This window comes from Molothrus aeneus, chromosome 5, assembly GCF_037042795.1.
Source record: "Molothrus aeneus isolate 106 chromosome 5, BPBGC_Maene_1.0, whole genome shotgun sequence".
NCBI classification, from domain to species: domain Eukaryota; kingdom Metazoa; phylum Chordata; class Aves; order Passeriformes; family Icteridae; genus Molothrus; species Molothrus aeneus.
In genome coordinates, this window is record NC_089650.1 from 66,482,634 (window position 1) to 66,504,550 (window position 21,917).

A 21,917-nucleotide genomic window follows, 5' to 3' on the forward strand; every position below is an offset into this window, starting at 1 on the left:
GAATACTGAATTCCTCCTTCCAGCATTAAAATCTACCTGTTTGTGTCTTCTTTATGTAATGGGCACTATACTTAGGATGTATTTCAACAATTGTTGCCTCTCTGAGAGAGGGGAGTCTTATGACTAAGCTCTCTCCAGAGTCCTTCTGAAGAATAATTCTTCCCACTTGAAGATGGATCTCAATAAATATTTCTTTGAAGAAAGCTTTCTTTGTTGACTAATGGTCACCTTAACTTTTTAAGTGCTGTAGTTAAATGCAGTGAATCTCACCCTTTGTACTGAACTCTCTAACTCCTTTTCAAAGAAAAGCAATTTTCTCTGGGTTATTTGATATGAATAGCTGCCAAACACAGCACTATTGATGGCTACTGTATTTGCTCTTTGCCCATGCAGGTATTGCAGAGAGGTCATGTGTTCTGTGGTTGAGGGAGGGACTTGAGAAACTTTTGCTCTGTGTACACTTAAACTGCTTTCCTGAAGGAGGATTGCAAACTGAGATGGAGATCTGCTAAAAACATCCTATTTTTAATTTGCTGCTTTCACCCATGTGGAGTGTCGGGCTTTTGTGTTTGTTGTGGATGGAAGTCTAAAAGTCAACTTTGTGCATGCAGATTTTCATTTAAAACAGGTCTTTGTCCATGACCTGGTTTTCATTGATTCCAGGATCTCACATCTTGTGCTGCAAATATCAGATAATTCACTCCTGCAGGTACTTAGCAGTTGTGAAATCAAGTTGTAATGCCCTATATTACTTAACATCCTCTCCTGCAAAGAACTGAGCTTACAGGCACTTTTCCTATTAGCAGTATCCTGAGTGGGATTTTGTTGGACTTTCCCATTTGAGAGTGGGATCTGCCTTGTGCAAAAGCAGAAATACCTATTTCTTAAAGCTGCAATCCATATTTCTAATGGGAGACAGCCTGGGAAATGTTTACCTGACCATCCATGGTAGTATTTTACGTCGGCCCCCCCAGTCACAGTCCATGTTTGTGTTCCTGCATGCTGGCAGCCCCAGCAGGCATCCACCTCGCTCTCCAGGGAGTCAGGCAGCATCTTTCAACTTCATTAAGCCACAGAGTGGGTCATCACAAGCTCAGAGCCCTGACAGCAAGCATTGAAGTGCTTTCTGAGAGCAGCAGTGGATTCTCCTCCTGTGTGGCGTTGCCCTCTGGCTCCTGAGGAGACAAAGCTCATGGGGCTGGACAGAACCTGGCTCCTGCAGCTCTCTGGCTTCTGTGGCTGGTCTCTTCACAGAGCAGTGCTTGGTGGTGGTGCCAGCTTGTCTGTGGACAGTTTGAGTACTTTTAAGAGTGGATGGCAGAGGATTGACATGCCCCAAGACTGTCTGGCTACCCTAGGACTTCTTTTTTTTTCCTTTTTAGTTTGCTTGAGTTGCTCCATCCCAAAGTCTTAATTGCATTTGGTTGTTCAGGAGCAAAAAAGAAAATAGTCATGAAGCCAGATACTGTGGAACATTCAAACAGCAAATGACACTTTCCACCAGGTGTGACAATGCTCCAGAGTCTTAAACAGAGACCTCTAATATGAAACACAGGTCTGCAATGAGCAACTTCCAGCTCCATGGGCTCTGGATGGTGCCTGTTGCTAAGGGTGACAGCTCCAGCGCCAGCTGTGATGGGACACTTCTTGTCACCTTCTTTCTGATGTGGGCTGGCACCTCCTTGGATCTTGGCAGTGCTGTTTGTCTGCAGTGCCTGCAGCAGGGTAGAGCAAAGGGATAGGTGAAGAGAAAGCTGCTTTTCCCACTGTTCCAAATGCAAGGTTTTGCACTGCCAGGAATGCATTATCTCAGTCCTGGGGCAGCCTGTGTTCAGTTCACTCTGCTGCCATGAGTGACCACTGTGGAATCAATTACACTCACCTTGCAAAGAAGATAAAACAATTTAGATTGTCCAGAGAGATGTGTTTGCAGTGTGTGATGGCAGCTGCTTCCCATCAGCGCTGCTGGCTCCGTGTGAGAAGAGTCAAACCTGATTTATTGGTGATGATGAGTTAGAAATGTCAGGCTTGATCCTCCTGGGTTCCCATGAGGGCCGGTTGAAGCTGTCAGCATTCAACCCTTATAGTTCTGATGCTCTTAAGTGCAGTGCCTACATCTTGATTTGCCTTCCCAATTTTACATAAAATGCTTAAGGGACTTCATGCTTTTCAAGGGTTTTCATTTCTAAGGGCTGATAATGGGGCTGTTTGGAATTACCCATTTTTGCAGGGCTTTGGACATAAACAAAAGCAGTGTGTGCACAAAGTTGTCTCCTGAGTCTTGTATGAAGCCCAGTTGATCAAAATAATAAAGATGAGTATTCCTGAACTCCTTCATTAAAGGAAATCCTGAGAACTGCTCAAATCCAGTAGCTGAACTCCAGGAATATTTACCCCTATGCCAGACATCATTGCTTATTTATGAGGCAGCATTTCAAAGAAAGCCTTTTCACTGCAGCTGCTTTAGAAGACTGCCTTTAACTTGTGATAGGTGAGGTGTTTGAAATCTTCTTTGCCTCAGCCTTTGCTAGTGAGGGTTTGCTCTCAGGCTTCCCAGGGCTCTGATCCTGTTTGAGGGAGTGAAGTGTTACCCACAGTAGGTGGAAAAGAATCTAAAAACCCTGGAAGCAAAGTGGATGTGCACAAGTGCATGGAAGCAGTTGGGATGCAGCCAGCTCTGCCTGGGAGAACTGGCCAATGTCATTGCAAGGCGTGTTTGGAAGTTGATGAGGATGAGGGAAGAATCCTAATTTTTGGAAAAGACAATTATCACACCCCTCCTTAGGAAGGACAAGAAGGAGGATCCAAGTAACTACACACTGTCAGTTCAGTTTTCCTGGAAAGGTTATTAGCCAAATCATCTTGGAAGCCATTTCTGAGAACGTGCAGGACCAGTAGGGGACTGGCAAGAAGCAAAGGGTGAGTTGTGCCTGATGTGATGAGGTAACTGGTTTGGGGTTGAGGAAGAAACAGTGGAAGTTAATTTGTGTTCATTTTGAGCAAGGCTTTACAAGCCAGGATCAGTGGAACGATTTAAACCTTTTATTTCTCTAATCAGGAGACTTAATGAGACAAGGCCTTAGAACCAGAGCATTCCAGTGCCCTTTCTGAATCCGGTGTTCAAGAGTACAAAATGCCACTGGAAGATTAAACAGCTTTGAAGGAAGTTAACTCCTTATGTTTGGCAGACTTTAAGGTAGACAGACAAAATGGAAATTTCTTTAAAAGAGTAGAAAGGAGTTTTCAGTCCCCCAAAAGGAAATTGAGACTTTTTAGTTGCTCAAATTAGTCTCAAGAATTGTCAGAACCCCTTAGAATGGGACTTTTGAAAATGAGGTTCTCAATGTTCTTGCTTTTTGAAGTTTTTCAGCAAAAGACTTTCTGTGTCATCACACAGCAGTCCATAACTGGAGTTCTGGAAGGCACTATGTTCTCATGAGCCTCTAATCTATTTTAGGGAGTTTCAACAGAAGAATTCTATTGCAAAGTGCTGTTCATTTAATATTTTTGCTCGTGGATCAGCAAGTGTATTTTTCATGGAAATAGTTCCAGCCTTAAGGTTTTCTCTGTGTTTGGCATCTGAGGGCAGAGAAGGGGAAAGAGGAAAGAAAGATTCTTTTGGTTTTAGCTGGAAAATCTTTTTTTCTTTAAAAAAAGAACAGCGATTTCTAAGAAAACCAAAAATATTATCCTTGACACAGCAATTTTCCAAGTCTCCAGTGGTGCCATGCTGTGCATGTAGATACTTGCTGCTTGCAGGTGGTTGAGAAGGCAGGAACCCTGCTATAAGAACATAAATAAGGGCATCAGTAGTTGGTAACTTTCTGAGAGATGCTAATGGAAAATGTTTTCTGACAAAGGAGCTCCTACTACATGGCTGTGCTAGAAGCAGCTCAGATTACATTTGGTGGTGCCTGAGTTAAAAAATCTTTAGTGTGTGAGGAATATGGAAAATATTAGGAGAACCTGGTTTATAGGTGAAAGAGGTGCTGCCAAGACCAAAATGATGTAAAAAATATTGCTGTGGCCAGTGCTAACACCTTGGCTTATTGAGACTGATTGCTGCAGTCATGGAGATCTCCATTTTGCCATCCTCTCTGTTAATTAAAATGTGTGTTGCATTCAAAGCAGACGATGAAATCAGTCAGTTGTTCATTTTCCTAGTTTCATCTTTTCCTTTCAGCAGGCACTGCAGTACAATGGGTCCTTCCTGGGCAGCCAAACACAATAGGAAGCACACAGTTAGAAAAAGTCAGCCATCCTTGAATAATACCCATCAGGCAGCTTTCTTAGCTTATAAGAAAGAAGATCAAGAAGCAATTTGATTAGAGTGCTTTTGCAGGGAAACAAAACCAGATGCAGTCTTTTCATCCTAGTGCTGAAAGTCAGAACAAGGACAAATAAATGTGAGTTAAATTCAGATGCATCCAGACATAAAATGAGGTGTAGGTACAGGTGCTCCCCGTGCCACGATTCCTCCAGTGGGGAGACCCTCGAGGCTGGTGCTTGTCTGGTAGTGCTGTTTTAGCCCAAGCAGAGTTATTTGGGTCCAGCTGAAAGCAGCACAGTGAAATCTCTGAGAGCAGACTCACTGACCAAACAATCCAGGCCGTTGTTAAACTTCATGGCTGCTGGAGAAGTAATAAGTGCAAGAGTCTTTTCAAACACGTTGAAAAGAAATATAAAACTTTCATAAGTAGATGCATTTAAATGCCTGTGGCATTTAGTGGTTTTGTTATATCAGGTATTGCCAAGCCCTGCTCAGCCAGCCTGCCTCTGCAGCTGTTTCATGGGGAAGCTGGGATCATAACAGTGGTCTGTACCTGAAGGGAACATTTTCCCTTTTACATCATCTGTCCAGGTCTTTAAGGGTGTGCGAAAAGTTGGCTCATGAAGTCATTCATGCATTCAGGTGAATGAATCCAGGATTGTCCTGGCACCAAAAGGGGTATCAGAGCCTGGCACCTTGCAGGAATGCTCATTCACATTTTATGCTGAGGTGGTAATTTGGATTGTGACCTGAGCATGGTTGGACTGGGATGTTCTCAGACTCAAGTTTCATTTGGGTTTCCCCTTTAGAACACTTAATGTGCCACAGTTTCAAACCCTTTTCCCACACCTCTTTGTTTCAGAAAGAGCTGTCTGAATGTTTTAACTCTCTGGTCACATCTTTATTTCACCACCTCCTCCTCTTCCTCTCCCATATCTATCAGCAGCTGCTAGGAAACTGCGGATCTTAATACACTGACAAATGCTTTGTTTCATTTTTCCTGGTGACTGTATCTTTCTCTTTCCTTGCCTCCCATCCAGTAATCTTTCTTCCACTGTTGTTCCCTCTTTTCCTTTTGTTATGTGTTGCTTTTCCCTCCTCTGAGCACATTTGTAATGCCAGCACCGGGCTCTGGCATGGTTGTTCCTCGTGTTGCGTTCCTCAGGATATGTAAGAGATGTTTTAAAAACCTTATCTCACTGTTTACAACAGCTTGCTGCTGCTGTTTAATAAATTACGGGGATAATTGGTTTTCCAGGGTTCCCATCTACTACAATGTAGTACAGCAGGGATGTAACTGTATCTTTCTCAGCCATTTATCACTCAGAAACACTTCATATGAAACACCGAAATAAACGTTTCAGTGGCGTAGCAAATTTAAGACAAACCTTTCATTGCAGGTTTCTGCTCCAAGCATTCCCTGCAGGAATCAGTTTTTAGGACCTGTTGCTGCAGCCCTGTTAAATAACTCCAGAGACTCCTGATGAGTTCCTCAGGTTTTGTAGTGCCCACATCTCAGAGTGGTGAAGTCATCTGGTCCTGGGGTGCCAGAGATTGGTGTTTCACCCAGATACTTCTTCACAACGAGTGTGTCCTGATAGCCACAGCTGGCACCATGAGTCTTGGGGATTGTTGGGAGCTGGAACATGATGTGGGAGCAGGAAAGATGGCAATGGAGAAAACCAAAAGTGCACTGGGGGCTTAGAGAGTTGAGTGGTGACCAGAAAGCTCTGCAAGGTGTGTAAGCATCTGATCATGGGTCAATATATGAAGAGAGACTGCATCCCTCTCCCAAAACCTTTGCATTAGTTCACAATAAGGCCTTGCTCTCCTGTGTAGTATCCTCACCAAGCCTACTGAGATTTTTTTCCTTATCTTGCCATATCTACAGATATATCCAGTGTGCACATAGATTCCTTCCCAAATCATGTCCACACCTTCAATTTCCTTTCCTTTCTCGAGTCCATCTGAAATGGAGCCACTAAAAAAAGTGGAAATTTCTTTAAAAGAGTAGAAAGGAGTTTTCAGTCCCCCAAAAATGTTCTGCCTGCATTCTCAAGAGAGTCGCTCTCCCAAAGGTCCCTGGGGAGGATCTCTCCCTGGCAGAGGGGGGTCTGGTCTGCAGCACCACAGGATTTTGCTGGATGGGTGACGTGGGGTCCTGTACTCCTCCCTAGGTACAGGGGGAAGACGTACAGGGCGACCGTGAAGATCGTGCGCACATCGGACCAGGTGGCAGATTTCTGCAGGAGGGTCTGTGCCAAGCTCGAGTGCTGCCCCAACCTCTTCAGCCCTGTGCTGGTGGCTGAAGTCTGCCCCGAGAACTGCTCCATCCACACCAAAACCAAGTACAGTGAGTATTGGGAAAATGATCTTGGTGCTGGCTGGGAACCAGAGAAGTGGGAGGTGGTGTGTGGTGAAGAACAGGAATTGTGTGATACGTTCATACTGATGAGGATTCATCTCATCTAAGAGCAGTTGTTTAATCCTGAGGCCACCACAGGTTCCCTTGGAATCCTCCACCAGAAAACTGTCCCTCTTACTCCATCCTAACACATCTGTTTGGTGGTGTGTGGTGAAGAACAGGAGTTGTGTGATATGTTCATACTGATGAGGATTCATCTCATTTAAGAGCAGTTATTTAATCCTGAGGCCACCACAGGTTCCCTTGGAATCCTCTACCAGAAAACTGTCCCTCTTACTGCATCCTAATGCATCTGTTTGATAGCCATCACTTTTTGGAAGTCTTGAATTTTCTTCATATCTAAAGTTAACACAAGGAGCACATAAAAAGAACCTGCAGTGGGGAGCTGAGATTTTAACTTGCTACATCTAAGATAGCTTTGTTAGGTGAGATGAATCCTCCTTGTAAAGAGTTTCTGGCATACACACCAGCACAGGCCAGAACCACAGTGCTGAGGTGCTGGAAGGTTTGAACACTGACTCTCTACTCAGAGTGTTTAATTCTTAAACACGATCCTGCCTGTTCAGGAAGGTTGTTGTTAGTGTTCAGTTCTTTTTGTTGTCAACGTTATTGGTATTATTGGCTGTCAGACAGGTCAGGAAAGTGGAAGGGAGTGCTGTCCTTCTTCCACAAAGGTTGCAAAAAGCAGTGTAATTGACCTAAAGCAATTCTTTGAGTTTGGTGCCAGTAGAAGGAGGAACATGCTCAGGGGGATACTGAGATCCCTGGGGATGGGTTTCTCTAGAAATCTACACCTGAGCTGGAGTCCTGGCTCCCACTCGTAGCAAATGGAGAGCTGGAGGAGCTCCAGCTGAGGTTGTCCCATCTCAAAGTTGATGGTTTATGTGACTGGAAGAATTTTTCCTCAGAAATCCATTGATTTGCTGAAAGGCTCAGTTCAGTTATGAACTTTGCCACAGGTGCCAAGGGCCATTTTAATTGTCCTGGGATACTCTAGCTCGTCAAGGACATTGTGTCTTTCATCCCCAGAGTGTGTCAAAAGGCATTTAATACAAACATTTAATGTAAGGTCAGAGGACTTAATTTCAGCCTGGTCCACAAAATAGTTAAAAGTAATAAAAATCCATTCCTTTGTACATGATTGAGGCTAGCTGGCCCTCTCTCCTCTCTGCTGAAAACTTCAGCAACTTTACCTCACACAGAACTGCATTGGATCAAATCTGGAACTTGTTGGCCTCTTTCCCTCCAAGTCACTGCTCAGCTCTGCCTAAACACATTGTTAAATCCTGAAGTCTTCATTCATCATCAATAAACCTGGATACATAAGAGCTGTAACACTCTGTGCTAGTCCAACATGACCTATTTATGCTGTACAATTTTTTTTTTCCCCAAATCAATTTATTTTAAAGTTTAAATTGCACTTAGAGTACATTCCTGAAACTGTAGCAAGGAGCAAGCCAAGGTTCCCTTCTTTGGTTGTTAAACTTTTTAATGGGCATTGTGCTTCATTTCTCCAGCTTATTATTATGGGAAGAGGAAAAAAATCATTAAGCCACCGATTGGGGAAAATAACAACCTGAAAAGTGGCCATGTCAAGCCAGCCAGACGCAGAAAGAGGCGGAAATCCATCTTTGTGCAGAAGAAAAGGAGATCATCAGCTGTGGATTCCAATGCTGCAGGCTCTGCAGAGGTTTGTGTCACACTGGATAAATCAGCAAAAACCCCTTGGTCTCTTCTTCTTGTCCCCCATTCTGCATTTTCCTTTAGGGGGGCTTCTCAGCACACCTGAACACTTCCAGTTTCTATTTTGGATCTTTCCTTGCTGCTCTCTTCCTCTACGATCAGACTGGTTTTACTGGGGCAGTTTGGGGATTTTTGCCTTGGCCATTTCAGAAGTAGCAAGCAGATTTTTTGCTCCCAGCCAGCTTACTGGCTGACATGCTCTAATATCTCTTTTTATTTTATTTCCTTCCTTAAAAGCGGGCAGATGAGCCTGTTGGATGCTTTGCACAACATTTAGCAGAGTGAAGGAGCTCTGTGATCCTTGCTTAAGATCTCCAAGTATTGTAATAAATAATAATAGCTCATAGCCATTTTCGTTTCAAGGAATTTTGTATATTTTTTAACTATTCCTAATATTTTTGGCCCATAACATCAAGCCTTAGCATGCAAGCAAATGGTTTGTGTCCCAAATACATGGAATTTGAGCGCTCAGTCTTTCCAGTCTGCTGTGTGATACAACAGGTTCTGAGCCTCAGCAAAGATTCATATCCAAATTAAACCTGGAATAGACTTAGCTCTGTGTGGGCTGTTTTCTGGGGGCTTTTCCCATGGTGGCAGTAACAGAGCTCGTGTGGTTTCACTTCCTCAGCTGAGTGCCAGTGATTGCTGCTTTGTGCAATGTGAAATAAAATTGGTTTACTTAAATTCCCTCCACTTCAGCTAGAGTAGGTTATTTTATTCAGCTTTCAGTTGATTGCCTGCATCTTCATGGCTTGGTCCTCATTTAGGTGTAGTTCTGCTTCATTTCCTTAGATTATACCTGCTTCAAAGGAACTTAAACTTATGTTAAGCCTAAATCAACCATTAGCCAAGTTTTTCAACCTTTCAGCCAATACAACTATCTTTGTCTAAATTGCTCTTTCACTCAAGACCTGAGCACATGGCTTTGGGTGCCTGCTCACACTTGGAACAGAGATAAGCTCTCAAAGCCATTTGGGCAGGTTATATATATCTATAAAGTCCAAAATGCACAGTTTCCATCAGTTGGTGAGTGTTTGTAAAGCCCTGTGTGACAGAAATAACAAGAATCTGGTATAAGGCTTCAAATGAACTTAGGGCTTCACCTCCAGCAGTTCAGTGTTGGGCTGAAAGCAGGGAAATCTGGGTGAAATCCTCTGTCCTGAGTTTTGCAGAAATGTCACTAAAGAGTCCTATCTTGAACATCTAGCCATTTTCAAAAGGCACCAAAATGTCCCTTTTTTCAGGACCAGTAACACCCTAACCAATTTGAAGCAATGTGGAAGTTTAAAGTCAAGTTTCTGATTTTATTTCATCTCAGTCAACCCGAATTTCATTTTATCCTCTTAGTATTTTCCATTTCTCCTCCTGCACATCTGCAGTGCCACAAGTTTTGAGATACCAGCCCAGGATAGGAACGTTTCATGCCAGATGAGTCATTGCTGTTGACCTTTAGTGATGCACCTTTGCTGGGTGCAGGATCCGGATAGCACAGTCCTCTCTGGGACAGACTGCCCGAGTTCCTGAGCAGCTCTCAGCCACAGGCAACCTCAGCAAGCTTAGGTGAGATCAGCTCTTTTATTACTGTAGTGATTTAGTGATTTTCAGCTCATTGTGGTTTCAGCCCTTTCAGCTTGCAGGTGCCCAGGCAGGCAGACACAGGGAGAGAGAGGAGAAGGCTGTTTGGAGTTCCACAGTGATGTCTTTATTGATTCTTCTGAGAAGGGTTCCAGTGACAGCTCTTCTACCAGAACCAGGCTAAACCAGCCCTTTATATAGGGTACAGGGGGATCAGAAATGGTCCAGTGGCAAGGGTTAAAGGAAAGTGATCTATAGGGTTATACAGAGGGTTCCAAAAGGCAGGAGAGGGGCTTCTGGCCTATTCACCATGACTTGGCATTTCCTATCTTTAGGCTTCTGCACGCCAAGGGGCCCTTGCAGACCCAGGGCCTGCTACACTTTATTTGGGAGGAGAAGAAGAATTTCCTGCCATACACCTTTTTTTCTTCTGCATTTTGTAACGAACCTAAATGTAGGGCTAATTCACTTACTGCTGTAACGAAAACTAGATAATTCACTTAAAATAAATGTTACCCCAGACCAGCACAGCCATGGGAGTGCAGTCTGCCCCATCCATGCCTTTGGATCTGCTGCTGTGTCCGTCTCCCAGGTGCTGTTTGAAATAAACACAGGCAGGAGACTTTTCTCCTTTTTCATGCCTCTATTAAAAGTGATCAGCTCGGATGGGGAGAACCGACGGGTCCGCGCTCACACTGCTGCTGCTCCCAGGAGTGATTCAGGGGAGGAGGCAGAGAGCAGCTTTGTCCACTGGTCTGTGGGCAGAGCTGGGGATTCCGTCCTCAGGAGAACATCAGGAAATCCCTTGTTCACTTTTTTGGCCTGACCTTCATGGTCCTGCCTCTAGCCGAGGTCCTCCTTGGCTAGGGTAAGCGTCTCTGCAGGCTCTGGACTTTGTTCCTCACGTCCAGACATCACTTTGATCTCTTAATTCTGTGTTGGCTCGTTGTTTTTGGGGTCTTTTTGGTAAGTTTGGTGGGGTGGCTTTCCCGTGGCATGCTGGCTCCAAGGTCCTTTGCATGCCCTCCTTTCACTGTCCGAGAAGGGCCATCCACCTGGCAGCAGGCAGGGTGGTACTGACAAAAAGGGGAATTCTCAACAGTAGGCATTTAACAACCACTCTTTAACAGGTGATTACAACATGAAGCTAACAAAGAACTCTCCTCTGCCAGCAACCAGCTCAGCTCGTAACTCTGCAACCTTTTTAGAAAAATGGGTAACCTTTATTTCTTTTACTCACAACACTGTTTGTGCGTGCAGGAGAGCGAGGAGGACGAGGCGGACGCGATGGAGGACGAGACGGGCAGCGAGGAGACGAGCTCGGAGCTGCGCGATGACCAGACGGACACGTCCTCGGCCGAGGTGCCCTCGGCCCGGCCCCGCAGAGCCGTCACCCTGCGGGCCAGCACCGAGCTGGACAGGCCCCCTGCCCCCGAGAGAGCGCGCCGCAGCCGCAGGGCCCAGCCCCACTCCTGCAGCGAGGCCGACAAGGGCACGCCAGCCAAGGAGGTGAGTGCGTGTTTCATAGCTCAGTTCATCCTAAATGAACCTTCAGTGCTGACATAAACACGGGCAGGAGACCTTTCTCCTTTTTAATGCCTTTATTAAAAGTGATCAGCTCGGGTGGGGAGAACCAACGGGTCTGTGCTCGCGTCGCTGCTACTGCTGCTCCCAGGAGTGATTTGGGGGAGGCACAGTGCAGCTTTGTCCACTGGTCTGTGGGCAGAGCTGGGGGTTCCATCCTCAGGAGAACATCAGGAGATTCCCTTGCTTTTCAGTTCAACATTTGAGCTCCTCTGTCTAGCCAACATCTTTAGGTTAGGGTGATGGTAAAAAGGCCTTGGCGGATACTGGATTCTGTTCCTCACATCTGGTCATCACTTTGATTCGTCAGTTTTGTGTTGGCTCATTGTTTTAGGGGTTTTTGGCTAGGTTTGGTGAGGGGTCTCTCCCCTTGCATGCTGGATCCGATGTCATTTGCATGCTGACTCAATGTCCCTTCCCCTTCACCGTCTGGGTGCCATCTTCCAGGAAGCAGCAGGGTGTCACTGGCAAAAGGGGGAGTTCTTAACCATCAACGACAGGTAGTTCACGAAAACGACAAGTGATTACAACAACAAACAGTTAGAACTCCACCCTGGCAGCAACTGGCCCAACCTGTGAACTCTGCAACCTTTTAAACAAAATGGGCAGCTTTTTCTACTCATAACAAATGCCAAACTTTGCTGCTCTGAGGAGGGCAGCCCTGCCCTGGTTCTCCACTGTTGGACACCCCTCCGGCTGTCCTGGATGGCTCGAGCACCTGTCAGGGGGCTCAGAGACCTTAGCACAGAGCCCAAGACCCTTTGATTATGACCCATGGAAATAATTACCAACCTTGTATGAGGATCTGCGAGCCATGAAAGTCTAAGTAGAATGACAGTTAGTTTGTCACAGGGTGAAAAGTAGAATTTTGGGGTTTTTAGAATGGGGTCCCAAGATGGAGGAATTCGGGCATGCCTTGTCCTTCTTTCTCCTTCTCCCTAGCCTCCATCTTCTGGGTGGTGGTGGCACTTTTTGGGTTGGTTTAGGGTAGAGACAGACTGTCTAACATAGGTGATAGGTATTGGGAAATTATTGTAAATAATGTACACGTAGTTTTTAGTATAAATACAACACCACCCTGAAGGTGGGGAGTGTGCCACTGACTGACCTGATGGATGGAGCTCAGCAGGTCAGGAAAAGAATGTTACAGATAACAGCAAATAAACAACCTTGAAAAGCAGAACAGAAGAATCCTGACTCCTTCAGCTGCTGGGCTGGGAAAAGAGACTCTGACACATCTCAGGGTCATCCTGACCACAGAGACTCCGAGACTCCACAGGAGGTAGTTTGCTTTATGATGTCAAGAATGACACAAGAAGAGGTGAGAGACCCAATTGCAAGAGGAGAAAAGAAGGGCTTATTACAAGGGATTCTTAGGTTTTTATAGACCGATAGGATACATTCCACTTGATTGGCTAGTTAATAAAAAACACCTTTCTCACACACCATCCTAGAGAAGAACAGAAAAACAAAGTGAAAAAACACCACCTGTAGATTGTTTGTACTAACAATCTACATTCGTTATCACATTCTTACAACTCCCTAAAAATTCTTCCAAGCCACTGGGCTAAACAATTGCCATTTCTGTCTCCCTGACAGGCTGGCATCCACATGATGAAAACCTTTCTTTGTTATTTTTTCCCTCACAGGAAATTAAGCCAGAAGAAGAAGAGAAGCTCGTCCTGGACAGTAACCCACTGGAGTGGACTGTGACTGATGTCGTGAGGTTTATTAAACTCACTGACTGTGCACCCCTTGCCAAAATATTTCAGGAGCAGGTAGAATCCTTTTGTCACTTGTCCCTTTGTGTCTGTGGTGCCTGTTCATGCTACAGGACATCCCACCTTGCTGGCTGGGCCTGGGGCTTGGGTACAGAGACTATGACCAGACTCCAGGTCCATCAGACCGAGTTATAACACCAATTCTGGCAAGGCATGAAAGCCCTACTTGAGTCAGAACCTTGAGTCAGATCCTCAGAGAGTCCAGAAACTCAATTGCCTTGTGGAAAGCTGGAGGTTTAGTCCTTTCATGCCAAGGTCCATGGTGCCATACTGATGTCCCATAGGTAGGAACCTCAGTGTAAAAACAGGTCATGGTTACCTGGTACACTCTAGGCTTTCTCCAGGCCACATGGGTTCCATCCTGTTCTAAAATACTGGCCTGGGAAGCAGAAAAGTGCTGCTTGAAGCCTAAACTGGCTGTCTAAATTTTGCTATTAACACCCAGATGTCCAAAGTGTGTAGACACCTAATTCCTGACTGTGTTCCTCTGAAGATCTGCCAGTCAGGCCTTGGATGACCTAAATTTAGGAGATGCCAGTCTTCTCCTCATTAAGCAGATAGGTTTGCAGGAGCAAAGCCAGTGCTCTTCATCTCAAGCCAGTGTGAGTGTGTACAATCTATGTGGAAAGAGCCATTCCTTGGCAAATGAGTCGCAGCCACTGCCGAGGGTAAAGGGCAGCACTAACGAGCTGTAGTTAGGAAAGAACAAGTGTAGTTAATTAATCGGTGGTGTGGCCAGCTGCTCACTGAACTGTCTCTGATTCTTCACCATGGATGACTCCAGCTGCTGTGGCTGGGAGAAGGTGGAGGGTGAGTCTGGAGCGAGTGAAACTCCCCAGAGCAGGATGCTGCAGTTGCTGTGTCACAGCGAGCTCCAACCATTTGTTAACCAGCCTGGAGCAATGCCAGGGCTTGGAAGCCAAGCCTGTCTCCTTTGCCAGAGAGTTTTATAGTGGCTTGAATCAAACACAGATGACTGGAGCTTTTCCTTGTGAAGCCCTGGTGCAATGGTCTGTGCCATCAGCCTTCAGTGGAGGATGGACTGAGCTGTGGACAGTCTGATCAAAGCAGCACTTCAGGTGTCTAAATACTCCTTGTCTAAATCCTAAGTCAAAATCTTAACTCCAAGTCAATTTAAAGTGCTGCCTAATCAGGGCTGTCCTGGGGAGTTTATGTTGGCTGTGAGTTGCTGTGCATAGACTCTGATCCTCCCTAAAGGGTTAAAAGCAGTTTTGTGGCCTGATCATCTCAGTCTATTAAAGAACAAAGACAACTCGAGCTTTTTATTAAGAGGATCATAAAGCCAGCAGAGGTTCCCAGTAAAAGTGCTCATCCAGGGTACTGGTTCATGGAGTTTGGTGCATAGTTATGCTTGAGGGGAAGACGTGACCTGCAGAGGTCCTTTGCAGCCTACACCATTCTGGGATTGTAGGACATTAGAGATTGCAAGGGCTTTGTGTGTCCAGGCCCCTCTCTTGGTCATTCAGCAGTGGAACAAGGCAGGTCCTGGGTGTACCTGAGTACAGGGCATGGAGCAAGGCAGACATAAACCTGTGCTGAGCAATCCTGGCCAGAGGAGGTGGGGAAAGGGTCTGACTTGGCAGTGGGACCAGCATCAGTTTGTCCATTCTGCTCCCTCCTCTGTCTCCTGGAGTCTCTCTGCAGCCTGTCCCCTGTTTCACTTCCTCAGGCATAAAAGGGACTGATCAGATCTCTGTTGGCTCTGCAGAGGTTCTTTAGGTGATCCCTCATTTCAGCAGCTGGGAGGCTTTTCCCAAGCTGGGGGTTAAGGTGATAACCTATGCAGAGACACTAGACAACTTCTGAAAAACCATGTTGTATCTCAGGAAAAGGAGATGAGCAATGTCCAAGTGGGAGAAAAAAGCAGAGGATAAAAGAACTTAATTTTTAGGGCAAACTGCCCTTCTTGTTCCTCCAAACTTGCTTATGCATTCTGCCCTCCAGAGTCCACAAACAAAACCATTTTCCCTGTGTTTCTTTCCCCAGGACATTGATGGCCAGGCCCTCCTGTTGCTGACACTGCCCACGGTGCAGGAGTGCATGGAGCTGAAGCTGGGCCCAGCCATCAAACTGTGCCACCAGATCGAGAGAGTAAAAGTTGCTTTCTATGCACAATATGCCAACTGACTGCACTTCTGCATTCCTTCCTCTCCTCCTCCTTGTTCCCTGTCTTTTTTACCATTTCAGCTTGTTCAAGGGGTTTTCTTCCCCCCTTTTCCTTTTTCTTTTCCAAGAACAAGTGGAATTGGAAGCACTGGGAGCAATCTGCAGGGGGAAGAAAAAGAAACATAAAAAGAAATGAGCTACAAATGGAACTAAATTTTCTGTACTTGTAAAGCACATGGAAAGACTGCTGGCATCTCTCCTCATGAGCCTCTCCAACCCATTGCCCAGTGGTGCAAGGCCAGCATGGATCAGCTGATTTGTCACCAAACCAAACCTACCAATGGCAGACACGTTCCCAAGGAGAAGGGTCAGACATTCCCAGGTGGTCATGGTTTGTCTAGGACAATTTCTGGACATGAACATTTCTTTTAGACAGCTCTGACACTCTTCTTTCATATTGAAATGTAAGTCATCATTTGTAGCATTACCTGGGGTTTAACTGCAAGTTTGATCTTGGTGATCTTGCAGTGATCTTTTTTTTTTTTTTTTCCTTCCACCTCTCTGGTTTTACAAAAGGAAAAAATGTTACACCAGGCATATAATGGTTATTCCTGACTGAATTTTGAAAGAGGATTCAACCCATGGTCTCTGTGATACCAGACAAAATTGCAGGGGTGGCACAAGACCTGGTGGGGCAGCAGCACACCCTGAGCCACGCTGGCTCTGCACAATCAGCTGAAAATCTCTGTGATGGGATCTGTACAGTGCTCCATTCTTGTACAGGAACATGAAGGCTTTCATAGTCAAAATCTTAACTCCAAGTCAATTCAAAGACCTGTCTTTGATCCACAAGGAGACAGCAGACTGGGATCAGGGACTCCTGCTGACCCCTGTGCTCAGAAGAACCTGCTGACCCACACCAGGCTGCAGCTGCTGCATTCTCCTTCACTGGTTTCCTTCTTGAATTCTCTGGAGAAGAGGGAGGACCTTCAGCTATAAATACTCTGGAATACATCCAGATCTTGCCCAGAGGATGTTTTAGGCAGGAAGCATTGATTCTGCCGTGCATCACTTGGGAATTCCTGGCTTGCCTTTCAGCAAGTTTCCTGATTTGTCACTGAGGAATGGGATTGGTGCACCTGCTGCAGGCTGGACCAGATGCTGAGACTTCATCAGAAATGTTCTTACATGAGAGATGAGCAGGACTGGATCTGTTCTCAGCTGTTGCTTTGTTCTGATGATCTTCTTCAAGTTTTAATTGGTTCAAGGCAGTATTTGTTGCCTCTGCATCAAATGCTGGGGTTTTGTTCTTCAGAAATCCAGGAAAAGGGTTCTGTAGTGGGGCAGATGTTAAAAAAAATGGGGTTTTGACTGTATTTCCTGCTGACAGTGAAATGTGTCAGTACAACTGATTTGATAACTGCTTTGGATCCCTCTCAGGGTCCCCTGAAAGTGTCGCTCAGTGTTTCACCTCTGAAGACTGAAGGATTGAGCCCAGCAAAGTGAGAGAGCAGCTGAGAAAATCAGGGAGGCTGCTTCTGCCAGCTCCTCCTCGCTTCAGCCCAGTCCTGGTGTTCCATCTGTCAGCAGGAGACAGCTCCTGGGAGGATTCTGTCAGGAGAACTGGTGCATGAGGACATTCCAAGGAAGAGAAGCAGAAGGGCTGTTTGCTAAACAGCATCCCAGCACTGATCCTTTACTCATCAAACCCAGCTTCTTCTGCTGCTCAGATGTTCTTGGAGTTTCTGGCCTCTGGGATTTGTCAGAGACATTTCATGCCTTCTGGGACACACTGCAAAATGTCATTTTTTGTCTCCATCAGCCTTGTAACTGTAGATATTCCTATGGCAGCTAATTGCTCGTGGAGGCATGACTGGGGAGCAGACACACACAGACTCTGAGAGCAACCAGCTCTAGTGCTGGCCAGCCAATGAATGGGTGAAGCATTGAGCCAAGAACATGGGAATCTTTACTGGCTGTTCAGGGAAGTTAAATCATATTCAAAACTCGAACTATTCAACAAAAAAGTTTTAATTTTATCTCGCGCCGGCTCTTTTATTCCTGCAGATTTCTCTCCCACTATCTGTCTTTCACTTTATTGCTCTTCAGTGTTGCCTCATTTATCACTTTCTGTCCTCTCAGAGAAGTTGATAACCTGAAATCTTTATGCTGAAATTACCTTGGGTGGTAAATGCTTTATTGTTTATCTTTAGTCTGCAGGTTGGGAAGAGTATTGGGGTACTGTTGGATGTTGCTTTGGTTGCTTTCCAGAAAAGCTGGAGCTGAACTTCTTGGGTCATTTCTTACAAAAGTGGAGAATGAGTGGTGTGGAGTTCAACTGGACAATGTGCTCAGATTGAACAGAGATCAGAAGGAACTAATTGCCTTTGCCTGGACATAATTTCAATTCTGGAACATCTGTAAAGCTTTGGAGTAATGTACTTAAAGGAGATGATGGGAGTCCAGTCTTGCTGGAGTAAAATGCCACTTCACTTTGCAGTGTACAAGTGCAAACCACTGTAAGTTTGTGGGATTTTTTTGTTCCAGACCAGACTGATTCCAAGTTGAATTCAGAGCTGTTGCAGTTCCACAGATGCACTAATGACAGTGGTGAAGCCACATCTCCCCTCCCTGTTGTGAATTTGGCATCCAGGCCTGAAGTTTGCTGTGTTGCCAGCTGCAAAAATGCCACTGCTGAGAAGTGCTGAGCTCATGGTTACCCCAGGCCACTGCCAAGGGCTGGGGAGCGGCCCTGCTCTTATTTCTGGGCTGTTGGATGCTGACCTTCAGCACACTGACACAGACACTTTGCTCCCACAGGAGGGCTGTGCAGGTGTTCCTCGACTCTCTTCGGGCACAGGACCAAAGATGAGCATTTTTGGAACAAAAATAGGGGGCTGGAGAGTGTATGGTGCCTGCTCATCTTGATCTGCACTGGCTTCTTTGGAGCTTGCACTCAGGCTGAACAGATCCATGGGCAGGTCCCTGCTCCCTTCACAGCCCTTGCCTTGGTAGAATCAGCCAATTCCCACTTTTCAGAGCCAAAGCATCTATCTCTGAAATGGGATGAAATCATTAACTTAAGGAATGTCCATGATTTCCTGCTTGGTTGTCCTGCCTTCTTCCTGCTGTCATGGATGCTCTTCAAGAAAAATGATATTTGATTTCAGGGCTTTTCTTCCTTTTTCAGCTCACAAGCATAGCTGCCAGAATGACCAAACCCTGGCTTTTCCTACCTCTCAGAGGCACAAAGGCTTCTCAGCTCTAGGAGGATTTCAGGGTTTCCAGCTCTTTTGTGTTACCCATATTCCATAACCCTTTATCATTTGGGCCTGCAGGGTGCAGAAACCTCCTAAAAATGCTGTGTGCCCTCAGAAAATACCAAAATCCAGGCACAACCTGTCCTTAGTGAATTATTCAGTAGATGCATGTCCTAGCTGAGATGGCCTGACCCACCCTCACAGATGTGTTTGGATGCCTGGTGGGATTTAAAAAGTTTCTCAGTGGGGCACCTAAACTCCTTTATTTTGCTCTGGGCAAACAGCTGATTTGCCTTAAACTGGAAAGTCACCATTCCTTGGCTTTAACCTTCAGCCTGTTGCAGTCCCAGTTGTATGGTGTCCCCACCTCAGCCTTTTGAGGGCAAACCCGGCAATTTTGGGCTGCCATCATCAACATTTAGTCACCTTAAAGCCTGCCTTGGTCTTTTCAGGGCACAAAATCGAATTTGGCAGAGCTGCTGTGCCATCTCAGTGTTTCAGAAGCTCTGTGCAATCAGGGCACTTCAAGTACTTTGTGCTTTTCTGGTGCAGTGCATGTGGGAAACTCTGAACTCAGAGTGTTCCTCTCATTTCCAAATTCAAGTGCCAAAAGAGAACAACATGCTGCAACTGAACACCATTGAAACCAGCTTTATTATGCATGGATAAATACAGTCCCAAGGGCTCCATTTTGGTGCTAAGAGATGTCACGCTGTATTTTCCATTGCTTGGGATTGCAAAGCTGATTCCTTACTCCAGGAAATATTTTCTGTAATCTGCAACATCTTGAACATTAGATTTATTTTTTTTTTTGTTCTCGTGACTGTACACTTTTTAACTTGGATACACTCAACAAATACTCCACCCACAATAGTGGGTGTTTTGGAGATGTTTTATACAGTATATTTATGTAAAAATTCTTTCAAAATGTGGATGCATGTATATTTGCCCCCTCAATAATATTCTTTATCACATCAGCTGACCCAGAACAAAAGGAATCTGTTACTCAGGATTTAATCCAGAAATAACTGAGGTTAGTGTTAGGGCCCTCAAGACGTGTGGGTTGTGGGACCAGTTTCTCTCACATAAAAGTCAAAAAGTCTGCACTTAATTAACAGAAAATTTAAATGCCTCCTTCTCCTAGCAGGAGAAATGCAGCTGCAGTCTGTCAGACTTCACAAGAGAGGGCTTGTGTCCTTAGGTGCTCATGAACTCCCTGTAAAGGAGCAGAAGCCTTTAATGGTCTCATTTATTCTTTGGTACAATACTCCAGCAAGAAGTGTAAATGGTGTTAATGGCTGCATATAGAATATGAGCCAGTCATCAAAGATGAGAATTTTATAGCCCAGCAGTGCTTTAAATGTCAGCTGTCCTGCAGAATAAGAGTGGTTTTGCAGTGATTTGGTGCCCTGCACAGGAATTCTCTTGCAGAAGACACATGAGCTGCACAAACCTGGGTCATAGTTACAAATACTCGTGGCCTTTCTCTTTTTTTAGTCAGTGGTGTTAATTTTTGCAGTGAAAAAGGTAAGTATTGATCACTCCCACAGGATGTGGGAGAGGAGAGAGAGGGCTTCAAGAGGAGGGAGCCTGGAGTTCTGGACTTGAGTTGTCTTTGTGGAGAGGGACCTCTCAGAACAGCAGCACAGCTGGGATCTGTGAGCATCATCCCTGAAAGCTTTTCTTTTTCACAGCAGAGATGGTTTTTGAGTCCCAGCAGGGGCCAGGTGAGAGGAGGGAAAGAAGTTTGCAATAGACTCAGAGCCACAATACTGAAAGGTTCTCATTTTTTTTTCCCAGTGAAGATAGAGAAATATGACTCAAATGTCTCTAGGCTCCTTGGCTGCATAGGAGGGAAAATCAGTCTTTTTTCATTATACCCAACTCCTGTGTGTCTTCTGGAGTTTGGGAGCTGAAGACTCTCCTCTTGCACCTTCCAGACCTCCATAGGAAATATCAGGCTAAAACTTGAGCTCTCTCCCACAGGAAAAGGTGATGTTGCCCTGAGTTCAGGTTGTGGATGTGCAGAACCCTCTGCTCTGTGTTGTGGTGTGACAGGATGAAAATGCTCATTCCCAGGGCACCCCACCTGCTTCTCATTGCTCCAGCCTCTCTGGAGATTATGGACATACAAATGTCTGTAATTTATGCATTGTAAATGTGTGCATTCCATTTCCCAATCCCTGTTCTGCCAGACCTGGTCAGGATGTGCCAAGTTGTTCCAGCAGCCTTCACCTTCAGGGACCTTCTTTCTGGAAAACACCTGGGGAATGGTACCATGACCCTTTCACATGCACAGGCAGGGGTGCCCTGTGTGTTCCAAGGGAGGTGAAAGCCTCAAATGCAGCCTTGGAGGGGAGCTGAGTCTTGTCATGTGCCTTGTATAGGACAAGGCAAGCACTTAAACCCTCCTGTCTCTCCTGGAGCAGCAGGAATTGGTTCCACAACCAGCAGTTACCCTCCATTCGTGGTGGTGCATGTTGGAAAACTTTGAATTGTTCTGCATTCCAGTTTGTACTGAAGGTTTTGACTCCCAAGTTCGTGTACATAATCCCTTTGGTGTGTTGATACATATGTGTGTATATATATATGTATATATATGTGCGTGTATATGTATGTGTATATATATATACATATCAATCAATCAATGCTGGTGTTTTTACTTTTTCAAGTTCCCAGGGCGAAGGGCATGTTGTCAGTTTGCTGTAAGATTCTATTCTGTATATATGTTTCCATGTAAATAAGTGAAAATCTATATTCAGAGTTATATTTTAATTTTTATTCAGAATGAAATCCCTTTTTACTTGAAACAGTTGTAAGCCACGTTGTTAATAAAGTAACAATAAGTCATATATTGGGGTTTTTTTGTTTGTTTGTTTGACAGGGCTGTGTTTTGATGTATTTGTGTGTCCAGGCTGCCTGGATCAGTTTTGCCTTCACTGAGCCCCCAAACTTCCAGAGGTCCCACACAACCTCCCTGGCTCAGCCCTCCGTAGGCACCAAGCTGAACAGTTTGGGTTTATGCATCTTGAAGTTCTTCCCAGCATCAGGACATGAAACAAGAAAGGTGGTGGGTGGTGAGGAGACACAACAGCATCCAAAGACCTTTTAAGGAAGTGATGGGAGCAGGGTGAAGGACAGGAATGGAAATA

General features: G+C 45.3%; 1 protein-coding gene across 1 annotated transcript in view; it reads left to right on the forward strand.

Moving 5' to 3' along the window:
- The window catches only part of SFMBT2 (Scm like with four mbt domains 2), a 115,775-nt gene extending 94,158 nt beyond the window's left edge, over nucleotides 1-21,617 (forward strand). Inside the window, exons 17-21 of the mRNA XM_066551040.1 lie at nucleotides 6,448-6,623; nucleotides 8,213-8,385; nucleotides 11,274-11,522; nucleotides 13,247-13,375; nucleotides 15,386-21,617. Coding sequence (XP_066407137.1) covers nucleotides 6,448-6,623; nucleotides 8,213-8,385; nucleotides 11,274-11,522; nucleotides 13,247-13,375; nucleotides 15,386-15,526 — 868 coding nt within the window. The 3' untranslated portion in view covers nucleotides 15,527-21,617. The remainder of the gene's footprint in view (nucleotides 1-6,447; nucleotides 6,624-8,212; nucleotides 8,386-11,273; nucleotides 11,523-13,246; nucleotides 13,376-15,385) is intronic.
- Nucleotides 21,618-21,917: the final 300 nt, after the last annotated feature.